The following is a 17,857-nucleotide window of genomic DNA, read 5'->3' on the forward strand; positions in this document are numbered from 1 at the left end:
TTGCCAGACGAGATAAATAGCCTTGAGATAGAGAAAGAAACAATAATTTTTCAGGTTGTGTTTGGATTTGTAGAGTCATATGAAGAATGGACAATGTGAGAAAAACTAAGAATATATTTAGCTGTTACACTTCTTTTGCTTATTTCTTTTCCTTTCCTTCTGCAAATCTCTTTGCAAAAGTTTTCCTTCGTGCTTTATCTTACCTGAGCACTCCAACTCACTCTTCTTCCAAGAACAGGGAAAAAGGAGGGGAAGAAAGGGGAACCGATTCCCTTGAAACAACTTCCACCAGTTGATGAGGGCAAGGAGTTGGAATTCAAATTCGAAAAATGTCAGTGAATGAGTAAGTAATCGGCATCATCCAAAAACTTATCAGCATTAGTTGGTGGCAAGTTATGCCTAGAAACATTCTTACGAACTTGGGCATGAGTTTCCGCCTCATGCTGGAACATCTTGACCAACTCTTGAAGCTCCAACTTCCTAACTTGAACCTGCTCTTCGCTCACCGGCTGTTTCAACCCAAGATAGAGCAACCCAACTGCAATTAGCACAATTCCCAACGAGAAAAGGACCGCTGAAAAAAGACCAAATGCATATGGAGTGTTGTCAGCTCCAGGCATCCCATCAACATTGATTCCAAACAGTCCAGTGATGATTGAAAGGACAAGGCCGCATCCGCCAAAGACAGTCAAATTATGTGTCACTCGAAGGCTTCTATCCTGAAATTCACAGGGAAAAAAGTCGGGGTGGTTTAACGAATTCTTTTCCCATGCACATAATCACAACAGATACCATGGATGACAAACTATTTTTGAGAAACAAAACCAGCATTCCATATTTGAAGCAGCGATGGTTCAAAGAATTCAAAAACATAATTTTGGTATTTTCTTGAAAATCTGAAAAAAATCCCCTCAAAGTTTTTTGGGTATTTTCATGAAAACAGAGAGCTGGGGCATCTCATAAGTACATTCAAAATAGTTATATCCCTCGTACATTGGATCTTACATTAGAAGGATATAGCCATGAAATGCCGAAGCATAATTTGTTAACAAAGTAACCACATATTTTTAAGACAAAAATGCAGAAAATCTTTCCTTCTGAAACTGGCAAATAAGTGACCATTAAAACAATTCCTACAATTCAGTCCACCAACAAACTATCTTAGCAGGCTTTTCTCCACAAATCATGAATGTATAGTTACTTGCTGAACAGTAACTACTGCTATCTCACCCTTTCATCCTTTAAATTGTAACAAATCTAGTATACACAGTGAAGTTGGTATTACTTGGGTATCGCATGTTTTCACACAAACCTGCAACCATGCGCGTACAGTGCTTTGCATGACATCTTGAATGGTAAATAAACGACCACGAACTGCTTCTTGCTCCTCAATCATTTCCCTTGTACTCTTTCTAATTCCTTCCAGCAAACTTTTTGTCGTGTTGCCCCTCAAATGTTGGAGAAGCTCAAACACAATCTCCTCTCTTGCATGGAGTGACCATTTCACTCTAATGACCTGCATCAAATGGTGAATCGAATTCAAACTTCTTTCTCTTCTAAGATTTCTTTTGTTAGACAAGAAGAAGAGGAAGAACTGATGAATAGGTGTGCTACCAAGAATATAGTTCAAAACTTCAAATACTACCATTACTGGCTGCATAGAAAATTAGATATCTTTAACTGGGAATAAGATATGAAGGTTGGAAAATCAAGATGCCAATGTTGATTTTCAAATCATCACTACTAGAACAATACATTGTCCAAGATTTCTTTTTCATAAGGAAGTACATGGGATCAGAATTAGATACACAGAATGAAGGTGAAACTAGAACTGATGCCACACCATTAAGTTCCCTGACTACCATAACTCGAGCTTCAATCCTATTTGGTGTTACACGATAGATAACATCGATAATGGCAGATCCAGAATGTTCCATTAGAATTTTGGAATGAAGCCTTTGTATGCTGATAGCTTGACAGAAAATAACCAATGGTTGAGTTAGGATAGGGTGCGCGTTGAGGTTGAGGCGGGAGCTGATTTTCTAAGTTGATCTGATCACAATGGTGTTAGCATCTCTATGGTGATAAAATACCCAGGGAAGTTGGTCAAATACCCATGGTCATATACCAATGGGGCCTGCAGTAGTAGGGGTGAGCACAGGTCGGGTTTACCCTTGATCCGTCACTTGACCCGTTGAAGTCAGGGTTCTGATTTTCCTCACCCATTGCTGACTGAATTAATCGTCGAACTCGACCAAGTCCACCCCTTTAATTGGCAGTCTGGTATGTAGGGAAGACAGCTTTGTTTTTTCTCTGAAATTTAGGTGAAGAGGAGAGTCCAACTAATGGAGACTGAGAAATACCCATGCATGGAGACAAACAGAGAAAATGGAAAAGAGAGAATGCGACTGTTGGTTACATTTTCTTCATGATTTTATTCATGAAATTGTTACAATTCATAATAGATTAGGTACGAAATGTTTTCTTTGAATTTTAAAATAAATGACAGAGAGAGGAAGGCTTCGATGTGGTCGCCATTTTTGTAATTGAGAAACCAGAAATAAGGTTGTCGGCATCCTATGCAGACTGCTCCATGGCACCAGTGTTCCATATTTTCCATCTGTATCATGAGAGTGAGATAGCAGCAGCTTTTGTTCTCATTATTTGGTTGTAGAGTGAGGTGAAAGAGAAGGTTGGATAATGAGACAGAATTGGGAGATTGAGAGAAGAGGGCCTTGGAGAGAGAGATCCAAGGGAGATGGAGCGTTTTAGAGAGGAGAGAGATCTGTAGGGAGGAAAGAGAATCTGAGTAAGGATAAACATGACAGGCTTTACAAATACTTTCCCTCTGGATCATTGAGACATAACACACGACAGCTTTTATCAAAGAAATTAACTTTTGACAGCTACCAGAATAGTGGAGCATATTAGGAAGATAAGACAGTTTGATTTTTGGTAGGGTCGGCTAAAGCGGGTTTAATGTTTCCAGATCCATTACCCGCCTGAAATTTGTATTTTAGTTAAGCTCACCCGGTCTCGACCGTGACACACAACAAAACTGACCGTGGACGTGCGGGTTGTTCTGGGTTGGTCAATTCGAACGGTACCGGCGGATATTTGCTCACCCTAGCCTGCAGCAGCTCAGTGCGGTTCTTAGGCCAACGCTCAGGATCCACATGTAAAAGGTTCCGAGTGGGTGGTGGAAGCTGGTTCTGCAAAAGGTCAGAGGCTCTGAGATTCTGGCAGGGGATGCTACTGAGGTTCTGGTAGGGGATGGCAATGAGGAGAAAACTGCTAAAGAAGTTATGACTGGTGATTAAAAGAGCCCAAAGACCACGCCTGCAACCTTAAAGAGGAGTAGGAGTGACTATTGATGAAGATTTGCCTAGTGTTGTTGACTCTCCTGTGGTGAGGCAATCGAATTCTTTTGCTGCTCTTGCTGCTTCTTTGGGTGATGAGAACAATATTACTAATGAAAAGCGCAGAGTGAAAATGACAATTTGGGAGAAGTGATCACTAAAATGCTAGATACACACTTAATTCCTCTTGCAGATCCCACTGTTAATAAGTAGGTAAGGGGAAGAGGTAGGAGAAAGGTTGGTGCTCCCAGTAATAAGAGGGAGGGGGTTGTGGTCCTGCTAAAAATCAAAATTCTTGGACTCAACTCAAACCCGAGCATCCCCAGCCGTCCACGCAGCGAATTTAGAATCTGATTCTTTTGGAGGATGTCAAGGAATGAAACTGGATCTTATCTAGAGATACCTCAACACCCTTATAGCCCAAGGGGCATAATTTTTGTTACTCAACAACGTAGAGGAAATAGACAACGACCAAGGGGAACAGGAAACCCAATAGAAACAACAGTAGAGGAAGAAACAGAAACAAAACTAGAAGCCATGATAAAAAAATCACCTCAAATCAAGAAGCAGAACCACAATAGCCAGCAAGAAAGCAACAACGAACAACCGAGGAAAAACAACCAATTGAATAAACAACTATCAACCAGCCACCGTGTGAAACGGGTATCACACATCACCAACAATAAACAATAACAGAACCGAGCACCCAAACATGGGAACCCAACATGGTAGAACAAAAAGCAACAAACAACATAGCGCAAAACACCACATGTGAAGTAGAACCAAAGACATGAACACCAAGGCATTTACAAACAAGAAAGAACGATCAATTGTGGGAAGAAAGAAACCAAAAGCAGGGCTATAGGAAGGTGAACAGAGATTGAAAGCGGCTGGGCAACCCACTTAAAGGATTGAAGGTAGGTTTTAGCAAACAAAGTCGAACATAGGTAAGGTTTGACCAGGGTATAATTATTTAGGGCGAAAGGCAAACCGAGTCGCAAAGGTCGGTTGGGATCTAGATGCAAGGAGAGGTGTGGACCTTATTGAAGTATGGTGAAGTTAGACAAGAAAAACGAGCAAAAAATACCATAAACCGATACTTCAAATGCTAAACACCAGGAAAATGAATTTTACTAAGTGCACCATGTTAAAAATCCATAAATCATCAACCAAATGACAAATAGTTGACAATTCTTACATAAAGAAGAACTACAATACTACCCTCACTCTCTAATACTCACTCATACAGAACTCCTAACGGGTAGACTCCAGTCTTGGTGTAACAAATATTGTCTAATGACCGCAACTGATGAAAGTATTGTTGTTTAGCATTCAAGTCTACTGGTCTTCTATCTTTATCCTGTCTCAGAAAGTATTACATGATATTGAAATGCTAAGAGCTTTTTCATGTTCAGGTCCGTACTTAAGAACTCTGGTGCTAAAGTTTCTTGGACTTCTGTTTGTGTCCTAAAAATGGAAGGTGGGTTGGGTTTTAGAATGTTAAAGCCCTTGGAATAAAACTTTAGCAAGTAGAAAAAATATGCAATTAGCAAAAAACAGACATTCTTTGGATCAAATCAGTTCATGTGAAGCGAAGTTCCACATTGCCTGGGTACCAAAGTAATACGAATCATACAAGGGTGAGCGCACCCTCACTTCAATAGCTTTTGGTGTCGAGTTCTACCCAAGAATGTGTCATGGTATCAGAACTAGGTACCAGAGATGGGTAGACCGTGTAACACATACTTATATGCTCAAGGAGTAAAGTGTGTGGAACGCAAGGATCTCTACAAATGCAAAGTTGACCATAAGGAAGATATTCAAGCTAAGGGACCTAGTTCAACGACATATATACAATTTGTATTGACATACTACCTTCTTGTGGTTAGATAATTGGCATCCCCTTGGTCCTTTATGTAAGAGATTTGGAGATACTATTTTGTTCAATCTTGGGAGGTCCTCGTATGCTACAGTTGATTCCATCATCCATCAAGGACGTTTGAGGTGCCTAGGCCCAGATATACATTAATCATGGAGATTATAGCTACACCCCTCCTAATTTCCTCCCTAACCCTTCCCAACATGACTCCATTCTGAAATTTGAAGGGGAATGGAGTATATTCTGCTAAATCAGCTCGGAAGGCTTTAAGGGCTATGTCCCCTCCCATTCCTTGGAGGAAAACAAAATGGCGCCCTTAGTAGATTGTCAACGAATAATAGATTGCTTAGTTGTGGCATCATTTATCACACCAAAAGCTTGCTCTGCCAGTCCCGTGATGAATCTCATGACCATAAGTTATTTGGTTGTGGGTTTTCAAGGGAGTGGCATAGTTTTGGCCGCTGAGATTCTTGTTCAATTATGATATTTTCATTTTCAGTTTGCTTCTTGTTGCTTTAGCTTTGTTGTAAATCCAGTGGTGTGTCTTGGATTATGTCGTTTGTAACTTGAAAGGGCTATTCCCTGATGTGTTTTTTTTTTTTTTTGGGTCAGCAAAAGTCAGTACTGTTGGAATTAAGTTAGATTAGCACCTTGCAAAAGGAGTCAAACTTTTGACCTCCATTCTCCAGAAACCTAAGTGCATCCATGATGCCGTTGGGCCAAAAGGCCTCTTGGTGGCTATGCCCTGATGTTTCTGGTTTGTTAGCATTCAACGAAGGTTAAGTTACCAAAACATTAACAATAACATTGTTAATGGTTTTCTGCAGCAAATTAAACTTGCAGTTTCATGATACACAATATTACCTGTCTCGATAACCTTCTGATTTCTTGGTTCAAAATTACACTGAAAAGATTCAAATCTTCATGGTTCCTCCTATTCACCAATAAGAAGATCAGCTTAAAAAGAAGGTTCGCACCTTGCAGGAGTAGGTTCCTTTACTTATGTACCATTTATTAGTACTTTTATATTTAAACTTTCAGGAGCAGGCATACCAATTCACGATGAAAGGGATGGCTGTACATCAGCAAGTGCATTAAATTACCTGTTCATGAACTTCAACTCCACTGCATCAGCTTCCCCAAAAATGGACTTCCGAAAAAATCTTGGATAAAAGAGGCAAAACAATATGTTATGAACTTAGAACAAAGGAACATAGAAAAAACAGTAAATGGGATCTTAGAAAAAAAAATCATATCATTACAAAATCTTCCCCTGTGAAAGGGTTCAGTTTCATCCTATTCATTAACCTCAGCGACCAAGGTACACACAAATTACATATGGTAATGCAAAAAGAAAAATCATGCTTCATGGAGATTCAACAGAAATCCTAATAGAGATTTTGATGTGGTCACTAAGAGAAAGATGAATACAACACGGATCCAACTCTTCCATGAATAGAAGATGCATCCTTTGCTCTACTTAAGGTCACTAGATGTTAATTTTGCTGAAAATGGACAGCACTCCCAGACCACGAGTCATTGTGGGTCAAATAACCGATTGGGTCTTTGTTAGGTCTAGAATACAGCAGTTTATGTACCAAAATTGTAGAATTCTAAGGCTGATCCTAGTAGTAGTAAGAGAAGTCAAGTGGCCTACATGTGCATACAATTACATGTCAATAGGCTTGAGTTCAAAGACTTTTAGGTTAATGCTCAAGCCTAATCCAGTGACATAGAAGATTGTAGACAATATGTGAGAACATACTTCTTATACATTTCTTCCTTTTTCTTTTCCTCTTTTCATTCTTTCACTGTTCCTGCTTCTTTATCTTCGCAACCCAAACCACAAAAGGAACCAAACTATATTTCCCACTGCCCAAACCATATCGTAAGCCCTAGTTTAGCCCAAAACTTCTTCCGTGTCAAGCCTCAATCCTCGTGATCCTTTTCTGACTTCTGCTCTGTAACCTAATACATTAAACTGTGAACTGGTAAAACAACTAGTTTACACCAAAATTTACAACTACATCCTCTTCAAAATTCCAACAATCTTTCTTGATGCCACTTCCAAAACTGGATCTGTTAGAGCTTTATCCCACATTGGTTAATTATAACCACCAAAACTAGTATATGAGCGTTGGCGGCCTCTCCACTCATTGCCAATTGGTTTTGAGTATGATGCTTTAACATGGTATCATAGCTCGATTTTCCAAGGATTTTGGACAAGACTCTCCTTATTGATTGCCCTGTTGTTTGTGCCTTAAATTGCACTTTGTTTCGTTGTTTGCTCTTGACATGCGGGTCAAGGGTCGCATGTGCGGGGGAGTTTTTCCCACATCTGTTAATTATAACCTCCAAAACTAGTATATGAGCCTGAGCGGCCTCTTCGCCCACTGCCAATTGGTTTTGAGTATGATGATTTAACAGAATCCATTTTGACTAAAGTCCAATATATGATTCACATGAGCTTTCTTTACCTTTTATAACCCTAAACCTACAAACTTTGGGGGATGAAGACAATTTTGAACTCCCCAGCACTTTCTTACATCAGTTTAGTACAGTACAAAAATATTTTTTTCCCAACCCAAATATTGGACATATCTCATCCTTGCTATGCTAACTGATACTGTACACAAACTTGGAATCTTTGATTCACGACAACAGGACAGCAATAGACATTGGCTTAACAAAAATGGAATGATTCTTCGATGCCTAGGAAGAAGGCCACTCTAAGGATATTGTAGCTGCTCTTCTGCACATCCTGCTGAAGATATCACTCAAAACTGGAATCATCATTGTGGAATTAGACCAAGGGGGAATCTCCATAGGAACAAGTCCCTTAGATTTCGTACATAGGAGATCGAAACACGGCCTTAGTGAATTCAAATTGCTTTCTTAACTAGTTAATATTTAGCAAGCACAAAACCACAAAATCTTGAAAGGCTTTTGTTACTCGCCTTTTACTGCAGCCTCCACATAGAAACATATGTGGAAATTGAGTCTAGAAAGTAGAAACTGATGGATACATACATAAAATAAACAAGAAAACCTTGTCATTCCTATAGTTCGCAACAAATCATCTGAATCAGCAATACAGATACTCCAAATCCATGTGCACCATGTTAGAGTGAAAAGAAGGTAGTTCCTATGATATTTCTTTTACACGTACTGATTTTTCACTTTCTCAAGCCTAGAACATTATTGAAGGTCGTAGGGTACCAAATTAGGCTTCTCCCAAATTTTTTTTTATCCATATTCATCACTTTCGGTAAGCTAAACCAAATCGAGAACTAAGTCCCAATCAATTTGGGCTGGCTACATGAAGCCGACCCTTCCATCGAGCTTTGTGTAGGCCATAATGTTCATGAGATAAACCTTGATGGAACATTCACCCTACCCATATCGCTCCTCCTAACTACGGCATCTACTACAGATCTACGATAGACATGTCCACACCACCCTAATCTCTTCTCTTATCTTTATCTTCTATGGGTACTACCCTCCCATCTCAAGAAGGTTTTTGTTTATCTTGCAAAGTCTTACCACACATCCTCCTCGACATTCTCGTTTCAGCTACACTCATCACCATTTTTGGTAGGAAAAAAGGCCTTGCCAACTCAATTGGAAACAATTCTGTTACCTGTCATCCCATCGAGCAAGGCGGGTGGCTAGATGTGCAATGACTCCGTGCACTGTTGTTGGTGAGTTGCTACCACCCGCAAACAGTTGTTCCTGAAACAAAAACAATCATTTGATTATCAACCCAAAATTAGATACCCAACACATTTAAGCTTGACTGAAGATTCTTTACAGCAGAACGGACCTGGACTTCCATGATACCCAGCACATTTAAGCTTGACGCAGGACCTTTGACGTGTAATGCAGTTATTAGGAAGTTTTGTGCTTGCCACGAACGAAGCACGATGGGGATGTCATCTTCATTGACAAATGGATCACCAGCTGACTGGCCCAAGAGTTCAAACAATAGCCCTCCAGCAACCCTAACTGGGACCTTTGTAAGATACAAAAGATAATCAACTCCCACTACTACAAAACTCCAATGAGTTGACAACATTATCCTTTTCATCTGTTGCTCATAATCCAATGATATTTAGAAGGAAAACACCTATGTTACGTGGGCACTTCCAAATATATGCAAATACCCATGTCAGACAATCAACCTTGGACTAATGATATGAAATGTGTCTGACACCCTTACCAAATTTTAAAACTTGGATAGTCTAACTTTCATGATATTTGAAGGAAAAAATCTTATTTAGCTAGAAGAAAAAAAACATTTATTACTGTTAAAACACCCAACCGGAATCCGGAAATCAATTGGCAATGAGTGTGTAGAAGCCAGGCCCATATACTAATTTTTAATGTGATAATTAACCAATGTGTGACAAGCTCTAACCTCCTTCATACATGTGACCCCTAACTTCCTACATGAACCTTGCCTCCGCCAAAGTGAAGCCTCCTCCATGAAGGTCACCTCCGGCGGAGTACGGCTTCCTCCACGGACTATGACTGCGGCGAAGCAAGACTTCCATGAACCTTACGTTCGCCGAAACAAGGCTTCCTCCACGGACCTTGCCTCTGCCGAAGCAAAGCTTCCTCCACAAACTCTACCTCCGGAGGAGCAGTGCCTCCTTCGGTAACTCTCTACCCACGGAGGAGGGAGGTCATCTCCAGGCACTTCACCGCTTGATTAACACTCTCAAGGCTCCATGAGCCCTTCACAAATACTTAATGGCAACTCCATACACCATCCTAGGCTGGGAGTAGGGCCTAGGTACCCCGCTCGGGACCTAAGTAGGATTGTGGTTTGGAGGCTAGAGCAAGGGGTTTGTCAAGGAGGACGAGCTAGCCTTCGGCGAGCTCTAACTTGACTGGTCCCGAAGGGGGGGGGGTTAGAAATCTCCTATTTTTCCACAATCCTTTTGACTCTTAAGTACATATTCAAAAAATTAACAACAAATAATCAATATATTTTTCAATGTTTGAGCTCCTTAATCCAACGACAATGTAATGCAATACGAAGGTCAATTACCATCATTGATTCAGTACCAAATTCAAGAAACCATAGAAAACCAAGTCAATTCTTTTATCAAAAAGAATAATTTAGTTAAGATAACTATGTAAATCCACAGTCAAAGTAATTTTATTGATATTACCTCCAATTTATTTCTTAAAACAGCCAAATAGAAGTCATGGGTTCTAACATAAAACAACAAACCTATTACATCCAATGTGTTATAGAGGCAAGCGAAGAATATAAGATGATGATTGGTGCATCTTTGTTGATAATTTTTGGTTTCCTTAGTTTGACTCCCCTCAAATGAAGGTCATTGCTCTGCTCCTGCTGCATGCACAAAGCACTTACACAACATGCCTGGTCATATGTATCTGGTCAATACTGGTAGCCATACACAGCTCCTAAAATACTCATTCATCACATCATCTCGAATAACAGTCACTAACGCGAAAAAGAAAAAAACTCAACAATCTAGCAAGTTCACACGATAAGTAACTAAGCAAGTAATTACCTCGTACAAGAGATGTTTCATCCGATCACTAATCAGCCGACTTTCATCTCTCAGAGCAATACTAACGGCAGGATGCAACCACTGAGCATTTCTGAGCCATGCATCAACAACCGGGTGACCTGCAGCCACATGGCACCACCATCTAGGCCCACCTGGCCTTTCCCAGTAAGGAGCTGCTAAATCTGCAACAGTTAAGTCATCTTCATCATCCATGATATCAAACTGATGTGAGACCCACCCAGCATCAACTTGCACTGTTTGAACTAGTTCAGAAATCCTAGTCCACCCAATTGGCACCCAATGACTTCCTGCCGCATGTGTTTTAACGCTATGCAGAGGGCCTAATTCTGAGGTCTGACTTTCTAAGTCATCATCCAAAGTGGTACTGCAATGATCCCCCAACTCCATAAGAGATGTGGATTCAATTAATTTCCTTCTGTTTTCTATTGGAGTAGAAGCCTCGGTCAATTCATGGATAGGCACCTGCTTCTGTATGTTCTCACTATCTGTTTTGTTTGTAGAATGGATCTTGGAATGAGATTTCGACCTTAATGATTTCTTATGGACAATATATTCAAAAGCACAAAGTAGTCCATCAGTCCAGAGCTCACTCCCTGGCATGGCGTCCTTAATGTGATGACTTTTGGTTTTTTGGTTTTCTTGCCACTTCATTTTACTTCCGTGGGAAGAGTCGTCCTTTCGCATGCCACTCATGTTTAATCTCCTATGGAACACACAGCAAAATGATATTCAGTGATCCTCCACGTCTCAACATGCAGTGGGAAATAGGAGACCAAAAGTGTTGCCATACACTTATCCACAACCAGGAGCCATCAAAAGACAGGAACGAAAATAACCCCCTTTCGAAAGCAGCTTCACGGTGGCCAGTTTTTCAAGAAATTCATACAGAAACACCAGGTTACTGAACTCGGTAGTATAGCTTGTTCTGAAATTCAATAATAAATTGCAGTTAGCCTTTCCAAGTTCATGCTAAATTATAATTTTCAGTAAACTCGCTTGACAAATTTTAAACTGCAGACAGCAGAAAGGAACCAACACACAACTTTGGTTATTACAAGTAATTCAACAGACTGGAATTACTTGGGTGGTCAATACTAATGTCAAGATTTATGATGCAGAGAATGTAAAGCTCCAAGAAGAGCAAAATGACCTTGGCTGAAAACTGAAGATTCATAATTATGGGGCAAGATTTTCATTTATAATTAACTCATTAACTGTAATAGAAACTCAAATTCATTGCAGCAATATGTTGACCATTACACGGACACTATATCTCCCAAGTCATTTCTTGCATAACTATAAAAACAAAATAATCACAAAGTAACACTGAAAATTTACATCTCGAAGCGATGGTCCATAGTGAAATATCAAAATCGCACACTATACTTACTCCGGATTCTTGAACAACGAAAATTTCAATATTTCCAAAGGTCATTGAAGCACCACTAGCTCATTTGTATAGCCAACTTACTATGTTTCTGAATGTCAGATGACAAAATAAGAAGCTACTATGTTACAATTCTGTCACGGCCCCATTTGGTCATATTACTCATATGTGCTGAGGTTTATGATGCACGGACACGGATAGGACACGGGAACACTAAAAAAAATGGGGACACGGACACGGTGGGAGACACGCCATGTGTATATTTATATTTGTTTTTCAATTTTTTTCCCAAGTTTAAATGGCAAAATGTGGACAAAACAAAAAATCCATAGTTCCAATACCATTCGAACAAAACAAGACATCCATAAGTTCAATACAACCCAATTAAAAACAGACAGGGAGGAATTAGGATCTAAGCTTGAGGGGTACTATAACAGACTGGTTGCACTTTCTGGACCAAAACTTCAGAGAGAGAGAAGAAAAACCCAATAAGTGTTGTGAATTCCAAGAAGGGCAAGAGTACTCCAGCATAGACCTAAAAATATTTGGAATCCCACTTTTCCACTTTGCAGACCAACTAATACTTTATGAAACAAAGTAAATAGAGAGTAACCTTGTACGATGTAGAGCCACACACGACGTAGAAATCTGGATACATCAGATTACAAGTGGGGTTCCAATGTTTTTGTCGCACTGCTAGCGGCGTCATATCCCATCAGTAGCTTGTACAATGTGACAGATGACAAACTTGAATTCGTACCCGAGAGGGGTTTCAACTTTCAAGGTAGAAGGTATGGAGTGAACCGAGAATCCAAGTAGGAAAAGCTTAAAGAAGCTAGAAAATAGAAAAGTGAGGCACAGGAAGTGAAGCAAGTCCGCATAGATTACTGATTACTCAACTGTGATTACATTTCCATCAATGTCAATAATTTGTTTGGATTGGTTTTTGAATTTTTTTTGAAAAATAGTAGGGGTAATAAGTGGAGAGAGATAGAAAGAGAAATGTTGGAAGTAGGGGGAATTTTTTGAAAAATTCTTTTTGAGTTGTAAAGCAAACAAAGCAGGCCATCAATTTTTTGCCCTAGTAGACTTGAAACTTCTAAATTAACCTTGTCGGTTCATTTAGTAAAGATTATCCAGAAATACAAATGCACCTTTACTTACATGTAAAGAGCATACCAAAATAACACGTACAACTTATTCAGCTAAATTCAAGATAACGGATTTCTTAACTGCTGGACACTGACCTGACCGTCCTGCGACAAAATCGCATTTAAATATGATGGTGCAGCTCTCAAATCCCTTTTGAATGTTAGCGAGCTGCTTCTGAAAAGCATTTTGATTTTTAGGGAAATGAATGATTATCTGTTTTGATATCTACTGTATTCTAAAACGAAACATTAAACTATTTGGCTAACAGATTTTGGAAACTACTTACGACTGCAGTTTTTGGAAACAACCTATTCTTTGGACAATGTCATACATCTATATGCTTTATTAGTGTCCAAGCTTGCATACATGATCCGTGACTAGTTCCTAAAAAGAGCCATCTCAGCGTCCTCTTAATGCATAAAACACCAACCCCACCGTCCACTGGCACTGGCAAGTACCTATTTAAAGCCGGGGGTGGGGGCAAATTTGAAACCGGGGCAAACTGACGCCTATGAAGTTTTGAACTCAGAGACCTAAGAGAGAACAAACTCTAAGTCACCTTTGGACTACCAAACCAACCCTTGTGGTTTGGAAAATAAAAAATGTCTTCTTGATTCTCGAAAACTATTTATGCTCATTACTGAATATAAACCAATTGGTATTTTTATGTTTTCAGGAAAAAATTTGAAAGGGGAACCCTTTCTCACCAAATCTCAATCATTTTTTGCGAGTTTGGGTGAGAAAAGGGAAGGGCCAATCAAAGTATGTTTTTTGTACATTTCTCTCCATTGTTACCGAAATGCTCAATCCAAATGAGAGATTTCACAAGAAACCATAACCCTTTCCTTTCTTGTCTCATGAAACCCCTCCATCCAAAGGGGCTGGAAGTGTTATCTACAAAACTGCATCTCAGAAAGGCAGCGAAACAGAAACCAACAAAAGAAGAAGATACGAAAAGCAAGAGAGCCAAGAACAGAAAATTACCATCTGATCTGAAGGACTAAAAAGAGCCGAAAATAACAAAACCCAAAACTGAAGGAACGCGAAAAAGGAATTCCGCAACTCAGAGATATTTAATTACCGCTTCGGATTTTAGAGGGGAAATGCAAACGCTCGCGGGTAAGTCTGAAATGCAGATTCTTCAAGCAATTTCTCCAACAATGCTCTGTTGAGGCAATTGAGGCAAGTCTGAAATACACGAGAAAAGCGGCCCGTTGAGGCAATTTTGGAGATCGAAAAAGGGTGCATCGAGGAGTGATGTTTGTGCTGGAGTGTCTATTACTATCCGAGAAACCTACGGAAACCGACACCCCCACACGTCCTGGCGTACCGTCGGTCCACTCTGAGTCAACACCGTTCAATAATTTGAAGAAAAAACAAAACCAAGTCGGCTCATTAAAAAATCAGCTCAATTCGATATGTGTTGATGTTCGATCTAATTTTTCATTTTTTCATTTAGATTCTGGATTTGTGAAAGGAAAAAAAAAAAATTGAATCGAACACCTATACATATTAAATTGATCTGATTTTTTACAAGTGCATTCAATTTTTTTTTTAAATTATTATTAAACAACTCAATTTATCCTTACGGGCCGAAGTGAACCCGCCCTGGCCCCCGGGGGGCTGTGAGTACGCCGGGTGGAGTGTCGGTTTTCATAAATAAACACAGAACCAAACTGAAGGGGACACGAGCACGCATACGTGTCCATACAAACTTGATAATACGTCATCCCATCTTTGTCTGAAATATTTTATTTAAAGAATACTTTTTTTTAAAACAAGTATTGGGACCCCGGTCCGCTAAGAGCATCAACAGTGAAATACCCAAATTAAAAGGTTGTTAGAATTAGCAATATTTTTTTAAAAAAAATGCTCACTGCATAATTAAATTTAACAATCTCTTAACAAATCATCAAATTTTGGCTATTGAATAATTAAAACTAACAACCTTTTATCAATAACTAAATTTAGTGATTCTCATATTTTCTCAATCAAGTAAACTCATCATTCGTGGATAAAAAAAGAGAGTACATCCATCATTCAGAGCCAGGCCTAAGCTAAAACAAATGTTGCTGTCGCTTTAGGCTTCCAAAAAAATCTGAATTATAAAAGCGACTCCTACTTTTTTTATCTCTTATTAAAGTTCAACAAAAGAGATCATATTTTTTATTTTCACTTTAAGCCCCCTAAAAGTCAGGGCCAGTTTTATCATCATTACACAAAAATCTTCTATCTCTTTCATCTCTCTCTCTCTCTCTCTCTCTCTCTTATTTTTAAAAGTTTTTGTTTTTTTTCAAAACCGTTATTTTAAAATTTTTCCAAAAAGTGTTTTTCTAAAATTCTCTCTCTCTCTCTCTCTCTCTCTCTCTCTCTCTCTCTCTCTCTCTCTTATTTTTAAAAGTTTTTGTTTTTTTTCAAAACCGTTATTTTAAAATTTTTCCAAAAAGTGTTTTTCTAAAATAAAAGTTTTCAAAAAATTATTTTCTATTTCTAATAAACTGTTTTTATTAGTTTGAAAACTATTTAAAAAAATGTTTCATACGGTGTCAATTTTTAGATTTTTATAGGTTGAAAATGTGATGTGACAAATTTTGAGTTGTGTTTGAATGAGTTTTTTTTTAAAAAAAATTGAATTTGATTTTTGGGATAATTAGTGAAAAGAGAAATTAGGGTAATAATTGGAGATAATGGTAATGAGTAAAGACAGAAATGAGAATAATTATTGAAAAGATGGGTAATGAGTAGAAAGAAAAATGAAACTAATGATTGAAAGTAGAGATAATTAGTGTTTTTTTTGAGTTGGGATTTTTTTTTCAAAACTTGATCCAAACAAGGCATTGATTATTTAATTTTAATTATGTCATTGTGAACATCTATAATTCTAATCTTAACAACCTCTTAAATGGATAACCAAAAGATAATGTAGCAACTTTTGATTATTCCACTGTGGATACTCTAAGCACTTTTTTTAAATATTTTTTTGTCTTTATTCAAATTTTTTTTTTTGCATTTGTGAGTTTTGCGTCAAATTTTTGTGGATTTAAGACCAATTGAAAAAGTAAATTTTTTTTACTTTTACACAAATATTTTGGAAAATAACCACTTTTTAGCCAAAAAAATAGCTTTCTTTTTGCTTAAAAGTAGTTATTTCTTAAAATATTTGGGTAAAAGTCATAATTTTTTACTTTTTTGATTTGTCTTGACGAGTGTAAACACCCCAATTTAGGACTCTCCGAACCCCCTTTGGCGGTCCAATGATGAAATAAGCCAAAATACACATACCAAGAGACTTGGGCTATGTTTGGATAAGTTTTGAGAAATTTTTTGGGGTTATGAGTGGAGAGAGAAATTGGAGTAATGATTGAAAGTATGGGTAATGAGTAGAGAGAGATCAATTGGGAGATGGCGTGCCGCGCACATGTGAGCCGTTGGATCATGCATTCGACGCCTCGGATCTCATTTCGGCAGTGAATGACTCTCGATCGTTAATTACCGAGATGAGATCTGAGCCGCCGAATGTACGATCTGACGGTTAGGAGGTGCGCAACATGGTGTTGTGCACCTCACTGCACAGTACCAACCCAAAGTCCGGAGAGACATAGAAAGTGAAATAAGAATAATCATTGGAGATAAGGGTAATGAGTGAAGAGTTATGATTGAAAGTAGGGGTAGTGAGTATTTTTTAAATTGAAATTTTTTTTTTCAAAAAGGGAAATGAACAAGGCATTGATCAATGCTCTTTGATGCAACCATCATTTAGTATTTTCAAAACTCGTTTATACGTACATACAGTCCGGATCAGGTTAGGGATCCCTGACCTGATTTTGGTCCGCACCATTTAATAAAAAACTATTCAGATCAAGCCATTTTCGATCATTTTTTTTGCTGATTTCTCACGAGTACCTTTAAAATTACGTTCTGAACACATTGAGCGATTCGGATCATCGAAATTCAATCGAAAAAGAGGAGTTGCGGACCGTAAAAAGTGTGGATAGGAACCGAACGTATGTGTGTGTGTGTGTGTGTGTGTTTATGTGTGTGTGTGTGTGTATATATATATGTATATATATATGTATATAAGCCCCAATTCAATTTGACATGAAAGAGATGCGAAAATTTTACGAAAATGATTCATTTTCTAACTCATTGAAGGTATAATCGTCATATCTTTTCATGTACAAAATATTTTTTATCCAAACCAATTGGTTAGAAAATAGACTTCATAAACTTTCCAACGCTTCAAACCACACGCAAAACAGAGTTCCACAGTGCCCGGGGCAGTCCCGCAAAGTTTGGCTTGCATATTGGACCAACCCCAATGCTCGGGTTCTCAACCCAAGCACTGGAGTTCCTCTTCGGTGCAAAAGTTCCTTTCTTAAGCGCTGGAAAGGACCTTGTTGCAAGTCCTGCGCTGGGGATCAACTCCAGTTATGACAGATTCTGACTGCTGCAGGAATCTTATCATGACCTTACTAAGCATGTAGCCGGCTCTAGACTAGCATAGATGCTC

The 17,857-nt window shown here is 38.7% G+C and overlaps 1 protein-coding gene and 1 long non-coding RNA gene across 5 annotated transcripts; one reads left to right on the forward strand and one right to left on the reverse strand.

Moving 5' to 3' along the window:
• Positions 1-14,714, reverse strand: LOC131310532 (uncharacterized). 4 transcript variants are annotated; one of them, XM_058337602.1, is made up of 9 exons: positions 12,809-12,949; positions 11,599-11,733; positions 10,788-11,511; positions 9,062-9,250; positions 8,879-8,970; positions 6,342-6,401; positions 6,103-6,172; positions 1,313-1,516; positions 1-719 (listed from the first exon to the last, which is right to left on the reverse strand). In XM_058337602.1, exons 3-9 carry the CDS (start codon positions 11,499-11,501, stop codon positions 333-335), a joined length of 1,716 nt encoding a protein of 571 aa, XP_058193585.1. In that variant the 5' UTR covers positions 11,502-11,511; positions 11,599-11,733; positions 12,809-12,949; the 3' UTR covers positions 1-332. The 4 variants fall into 4 exon arrangements, with proteins under 4 accessions (XP_058193585.1, XP_058193586.1, XP_058193583.1 ...); XM_058337603.1 differs by lacking the exon at positions 12,809-12,949 and adding an exon at positions 14,429-14,714 and having other exon boundaries at positions 10,788-11,733; XM_058337600.1 differs by lacking the exon at positions 12,809-12,949 and adding an exon at positions 14,332-14,475 and having other exon boundaries at positions 10,788-11,733.
• LOC131310548 (uncharacterized) lies at positions 12,861-14,542 on the forward strand. Its single transcript, XR_009195254.1, has 2 exons — positions 12,861-12,986; positions 14,417-14,542. It is a non-coding gene; the product is annotated as an uncharacterized LOC131310548 (long non-coding RNA).
• Positions 14,715-17,857: the final 3,143 nt, after the last annotated feature.

Source organism: Rhododendron vialii, chromosome 12a, assembly GCF_030253575.1.
Source record: "Rhododendron vialii isolate Sample 1 chromosome 12a, ASM3025357v1".
NCBI lineage: Eukaryota > Viridiplantae > Streptophyta > Magnoliopsida > Ericales > Ericaceae > Rhododendron > Rhododendron vialii.